At 34.6% G+C, this 6,444-nt stretch overlaps 1 protein-coding gene across 4 annotated transcripts in view; it reads left to right on the plus strand.

Moving 5' to 3' along the window:
* The window catches only part of ANKRD42 (ankyrin repeat domain 42), a 45,723-nt gene that overhangs the window by 14,474 nt on the left and 24,805 nt on the right, over positions 1 to 6,444 (plus strand). For all 4 annotated transcript variants that reach the window (XM_006763743.2, XM_015563904.1, XM_006763744.2 and 1 more), the window contains exons 4-5: positions 680 to 799; positions 3,163 to 3,298. In XM_006763743.2, coding sequence (XP_006763806.1) covers positions 680 to 799; positions 3,163 to 3,298 — 256 coding nt within the window. The remainder of the gene's footprint in view (positions 1 to 679; positions 800 to 3,162; positions 3,299 to 6,444) is intronic.

Genomic DNA, 6,444 nt, shown 5'->3' on the forward strand with positions numbered 1-6,444 from the left:
ATTGATATTTCTATCTCTCCCTCTCCCTTCCTATCTGTAAAAAATCAATAAAATATATTTTTTTAAAAAAATAATGAAATCCTTTTATTCTATCCAAAACCAAGTTAATAAAAGATTCTGTTTTGAAAAAGTGGAAGTTTAAATTTCAGTTTTACTAGCTTAACATTGAAGTATTTAACTTAGTGGTTATGAATCAGTGCTCATGAAAAGTGCGCTTTATAAATTGTATGTCCATGCTCAAATCAGGTTGTGAAATCAGGTATTATAAATATCTCTTGGGTAGTGTTAAAAAGGATCCCAAACATTTTCTTTGGATTAGCTAAGAACTTCTCACACTTTGCCTGTGGCACATATGTAAGAACATAGCAATTACCTAGGCTTGTGGTCAGCAAACTGCAGCTCGCGAGCCACATGCAGCTCTTTGGCCCCTTGAGTGTGGCTCTTCCACAAAATACCACGTGCGGGCACGCATACGGTGCGATTGAAACTTCGTGGCCCAGGTGCAGAAGTCGGTTTTCGGCTTGGGCGAGTCTATTTTGAAGAAGTACTGTTGATATTTGGCTCTGTTGACTAATGAGTTTGCCGACCACTGACTAGGTTAATAAATTGCTTGCCTTTAAATAATCTGCAACTACATTTATGATTTAACATAAACTCATTCTTATTTCTCTATTTTTAGGCTCTTATAATCAATGGAGCAAATTTGGCAACTAAAGATGATCGTGGTTGCACTCCTTTACATCTTGCTGCGACACATGGACATTCTTTCACTTTACAAATAATGCTCCGGAGTGGAGTGGTGAGGGATTCCTGTTAGTATGTGAGGATGTATAACCATATAAATGAAATAGCATTTGGTAGCCCAATTATCTCTTCCTGGCTTTTTAAATACCCTTTATGACTTTAGGGAAGTAATTTGATCTCTCTCTTTAGCTTTTCCATCTTTAAGCATAGGAGTAATAATTTAGATAAATCTTCAAAAAAACCCAAAACACCCAGTTAGTAGTGTAAACTATTCAGAGGCTATGGGGTTCTTCATATCAGCTCAGAGTTTAACTGGGAAGATTCTGAAGCTTCTAAACATATGTTAACCAATGATTGTAAGTCTTTCTGAATTTCTGTGTATAACTCTTATTTTATACTAGTGGCCTGGTGCACGGATTTTTGCGCATTGAAAGGATGTTAATTAGAAGACATATTTTAATATCGCTATTTGCCCTTTCTCTATAGTAGAAGTGTCAGAGATGAAAGAAAATTAGTAAAATGTATATAAAAATACATTAATAAGTACATTAATAAATTGATTAATAATAACATGATGTAAAAACAACAGACATAAAACAACAAAAACATGATATAAAAACAATATTGATACAAACAATGACTGATAAATTGCTTAAACTTATTCTAGTATCTCCCTATATACTACATTAAGAGTAAAAACACTTTCAGAGTGCTTGACTAATTTCCCTTGTGATGAAGTATTTACAGCTCTAAGGTCACATACTCTTCGAACTCGAGAGAAAGCAACATATAACTGACCATGTCTGAAAACGGGTTCAGGTAGGAATATTCCTACTCTGTCTAGAGTTTGTCCTTGTGAGTTATTAATGGTCATCGCAAATGCTGGCATTATGGGAAACTGTCTTCAATTAATTTAAATGGGAGGCCAGTGTCAGACGGGGCCAAATATTGCGCATGCACGAGTCAATATTTATTTTTAAATTGCCAGTGTGCATCATATGTACCAGCTGGTCACTTGACCGGAGGGACGAACGGACGGTCAGTCACTTAGCCTTTTTATTATTATAATCTATATATTTAAAAGGCTAATATGCTAAGTATCCGTCTGGGTAACAACGTCACAGAGCAACACTCGGCTTCCTCTCCCTAGCGACTGGCCTCCTTCAGTTTCTTCAGCCCAGGAACATGACTTGCTTTATAGCAGGTGGAAACACTTCAACCAAATGTCTGTGAAGCATTTTCCCATGCCTCATCTCATTTGATCTTCACAGAAGTCCTGGAGTAGATAGATAGCAGACTCAGTGTAATCCTATTTTTTTTCTTTATTGATTAAAGTATTACATATGTGTCCTTATCTCCCATTAACCCTCCACCTCCCACTCATGCCTTAGCTGGAAAATGGAGATTTAGAAAGCTTAGAAACTTGACCTGACTGAAAAGAAGTAAGAAATGACTTCAGGTTTTCTCACTGCATAGAATATAGTCAAACACTGCTGCAGTTAAATATTTTACCCTTTGTTCTCCCTGAATTATCTACAATAATAATCTGCTTCAGTTTGATATTTACTGCTGTGTTGCTGACAATTACTTGAAAGAGAAGTTGGGGTGCTTCACTGGTTGGAAAAAGTTTAGCTACATCAGACAGCAGGTCTAATTAAGCAATTTTATTATATATATATATGTGTGTGTGTGTGTGTGTGTGTGTGTGTGTGTATGGCTAAGTTGACCTGTGCATGCACACTACATATAAAGCTCTCTCTGGTGCCAGTCGCATGCATGTGTTTCGATCTGTCATTGTTAATTTGGTTGATAGTTCTATTATAGAGAAAGGGCGAATAGTGATATTAAAATATTCTAATTAATTTTCTTTCAATGTGCACGAATTTGTGCACTGGGCCACTACACTAGTGATTTATAGCTCCAGAAATTTCATTTATTACATTTGTTTTTACTATTACCCAATGGTTGTAAAAAATAACTTCTCATAAGAAAATATCTACCTATATTGTAGTCATTATTGTAAGAATTGGTGTTTCTATTGAGAAAAAGTAAAAAATCTTAGTATTTTTTCATTCACTTTTTTTTGTTTGTTGTTTGCTTTTGTTAATCCTCATCCGAGGACATTTTTTTTTCCCTATTGATTTTTAGAGAGAATGGAAGGGTGGGGGAGAGACAGAGAGAGAAACATTAATATGAGACACATTGATTGGTTGCCTGACTATTTTATAAAATTTCATTAGTATGTTATTAGCTTGCATGTTCAAATCAGTGGTTTCAGTACATTTTTCTTTTATATTTAGTGTTTGCCTTATAGTTTTAAGAACAACATCCAGTTCTTAATTGCTGAATTAAACTGCTACACTAGTGTTTCCCCTACAAAATGGAAAGAAACTTAGTCCTTGTGAATGTTACCTCTAGGATCCCAGCATAACTGATGTGAGAGAATGGAAACCTGTACATTATGCATCTTTTCATGGACGACTTGGCTGTTTGCAACTTCTAGTTAAATGGGGATGTGGCATAGAAGATGTGGACTACAATGGAAACCTCCCAGGTATCCACAAAAGCAAATATTTTGGATCTTCATTAATGTAAGCTTTTAAATATTGATCATGTTTTAAGAAATTTAAACTGTCATCATGCTAATAGTCCCTCACAAAATATAAGTAGTAAGTATGTTACCATTATATTACTCCTATATTGTGTGCCTGTCATGTGACCAATTTCTTTTTCTGGAACGATATCAGCAAAACAGAAATTGCCAAAATTAAACTTGGATTCTCTCTTCTAGCTAGTTGTTTCCTTCGTCTACTGTGTAGAGTTATTATTTTTTTAGCTTTATACATCTCTGTCCCACAGACTACTTTATTTTTTTAATGTGTTTATTGATTTTTAGAGAGAGGAAGGGAGAGAGAGAAACATCAATTTGTTGTTCCACTTATTTATGCAGTCATTGGTTGCTTCTTTATGTACCCTGACCTGAGGTTGAACCCACAACCTTGGCATATTGGGACGATGCTCTAACCAACTGAGCTACCCGGCCAGGGTCCCCACAGACTGCTTTTAAAAAAGTATAAATAGTGGACACTAGTGTATATGAGTTAATTTGCTAACTGCACTTGTCCATCCTGTAAGCCAGATGAGATCTATACTCTAAACACTGTGTCTTCTAAGAGCTGCTATAGAAATTCATAAAAGGGGTAGGTTACAGTGAGATTGGAGTGAGGGTTACTAAAATGATACTTGAATTATGTCTTAAAGGAATTTTTAGCAAACAAATGAATTGGAAGTCTATGCAGAATTATATGAACAGGTTTGATTCAATCTCTTTGCTTCTTAAAATACCCTTGTTCCCTGTGGAGCTCTGATTCCTTACCTTACCATGCTGGGTCTTCATTATTTGGCTCTTACCTATCTACCTCCCTGGCCTCACCTCCACTCCTTTACTCTGCTATCTGTAATCATTTTGCTTCTTTTTTTTAAAAAAATTGATTTCAGAGAGAGAAAGGAAAGAGAGAGAGAGGTAGAAACATTCATGATGAGATAGATTTATTGCTCGGTTGCCTCCTGCACACCTCCAACTAGTGATCAAGCCCACAACCTGGGCAGACCAGGTATTGAACCATGACCTCCTTGTTCATAGGTTGACACTCAACTACTGATTCACACTGATCGGGCTGAAGTACACCCTTTAATGTTCATTTAGTGAAGGTCTGTTGTATAAAAATTTCAGTTTTTGTGTATCTGTAAATTATTATTTTACTCTCATTCTTTTTTAAAATAATTTTTGAATAAAGTTTTCAAAATAAATTTGTGTATATGGTGTAACAAAGCATCCAGTTTCATTTTTTGCATGTATATGTCCAGTTTTCCCAACAACATTTATTGAAGAGATTGTCCTTTTCCCCTTGTATATTTTTGGCTTCTTTGTCATAGATTAATTGACCACATAAGTGTGGGTTTATTTGTCTGTTCTGTTCTGTTGATCTTTATGTCTTTTTTGTGCTAGTACTATACTGTTTTGATTTCTATGGCTTTGTAGTATAGTTTGATATCAAGGAGCATGATACCTCCAACTTTGTTCTTCTTTCTCAAGATTGCTTGGGTTATTCGAGGTCTTTTGTGGTTTCATATAAATTTTAGGATTATTTGTTGTAGATCTGTGAAAAATGTCATTGGTATTTTGATAGGGATTGCATTGAATTTATAGATTACTTTGGGTAATATAGATAATTTAATTATATTAATCTTTCCAATCCCCATCCTATGGTATTTATTTGTGTTGTCTTCAGTTTTTTTCATCAAAGTCTTACAGTTTTCAGAATATAGGTCTTTTACCTTCCTGGTTAAATTTATTCCTAGGTATTTTATTCTATTTGATGCAATTGTAAATGGGATTGTTTTCTTAATTTCTCTTTCTGATAGTTTGTTATTAGTTGGTTAAAGTCTTAAATATAAGACCTAATACCTAGTAGAAAACATAGGCAGTAAACTCTTTGACATTGATCTTAGAGATATTTTTTTGGATATGTCTCCTTCAGCAAGGACACCAAAAGCAAAAATAAGCAAATGGGAATACATGAAACTAAAAAGCTTTGTATAGCAAAGGAAACCATCAACAAAATAAAAAAAACAGCCTACTGAATGGGAAAAGATATTTACAAATGATATATTTGATAAGGTGTTAATAACCAAAATAAATAACAAATTCATATAACTCAACATCAGAAAAGCCTAAAAAATCCAATTAAAAATGGGCAGAGGACTGCAATAGACATTTCTGCAAAGAAGACTTACAGATGGCCAACAGTCCTATGAAAAGATGCTCAACATCCCTAATCATCAGGGAAATAAAATATATCACACCTATCAGAATGGCTATTATCGAAAAGTCAACCAATAACAAGTGTTGTTGTGGAGAAAAGCAAACCCTCATGCATGGTTGGTGGAACTGTAAATTGGTGCACCATTATGTAAAACAGGAGGGAGGTTCATAAAAAAATTGAAAATGAAACTGCCTTATGACCCTGCAATTCCACTTCTGGTATTTACTATAGAAAATAAAAACACTGATTTGAAGATACATGCATCCATATGCTCATTGCAGTATTATTTACAATAGCCAAGATATGGAAGCAACCCAAGTGCCCATCAATAGACAAGTGGATAAAAAAGTGGTGGTACATATATACAATGGAATATTATTCAGCCATTAAAAAGAATGAAATATTGTATTTGCAGCAATATGAATGGACCTAGAGGGTATGATGCTAATTGAGATAAGTCAGAGAAAGATAAATACCATATGATTTTACTTATATGTGGAGTCTAAAAACAAAACAAAACACCAAGCAGATAAATAAAACAAAACAGAAATAGACTAATAAATACAAAGACCAAACTGATTTTGCCAGAAGGGTGGGGCTGGGGAGATGGGTGAACAAGATGAAGGAGAGAATAAGAGGTACAAACTTCTCTAAAGACTCCATCAAAAAACTACTAAACTTAATAAATGAATTTGGCAATGTGGCAGGATACAAAATTAACACCCAAATCTGTGGCTTTTTTATACACCAATAATGAACCTACATAAAGAGAAACTAAAAAGACAATCCCATTTACCATCGCACCAAAAAATTAAGATACCTAGGAATAACTTTAACTAAGGAGGTAACGGACCTGTACTCAGAAACCTACAAG

The sequence above is a fragment of the Myotis davidii genome, unplaced genomic scaffold (assembly GCF_000327345.1).
Source record: "Myotis davidii unplaced genomic scaffold, ASM32734v1 scaffold499, whole genome shotgun sequence".
Taxonomy (NCBI): domain Eukaryota; kingdom Metazoa; phylum Chordata; class Mammalia; order Chiroptera; family Vespertilionidae; genus Myotis; species Myotis davidii.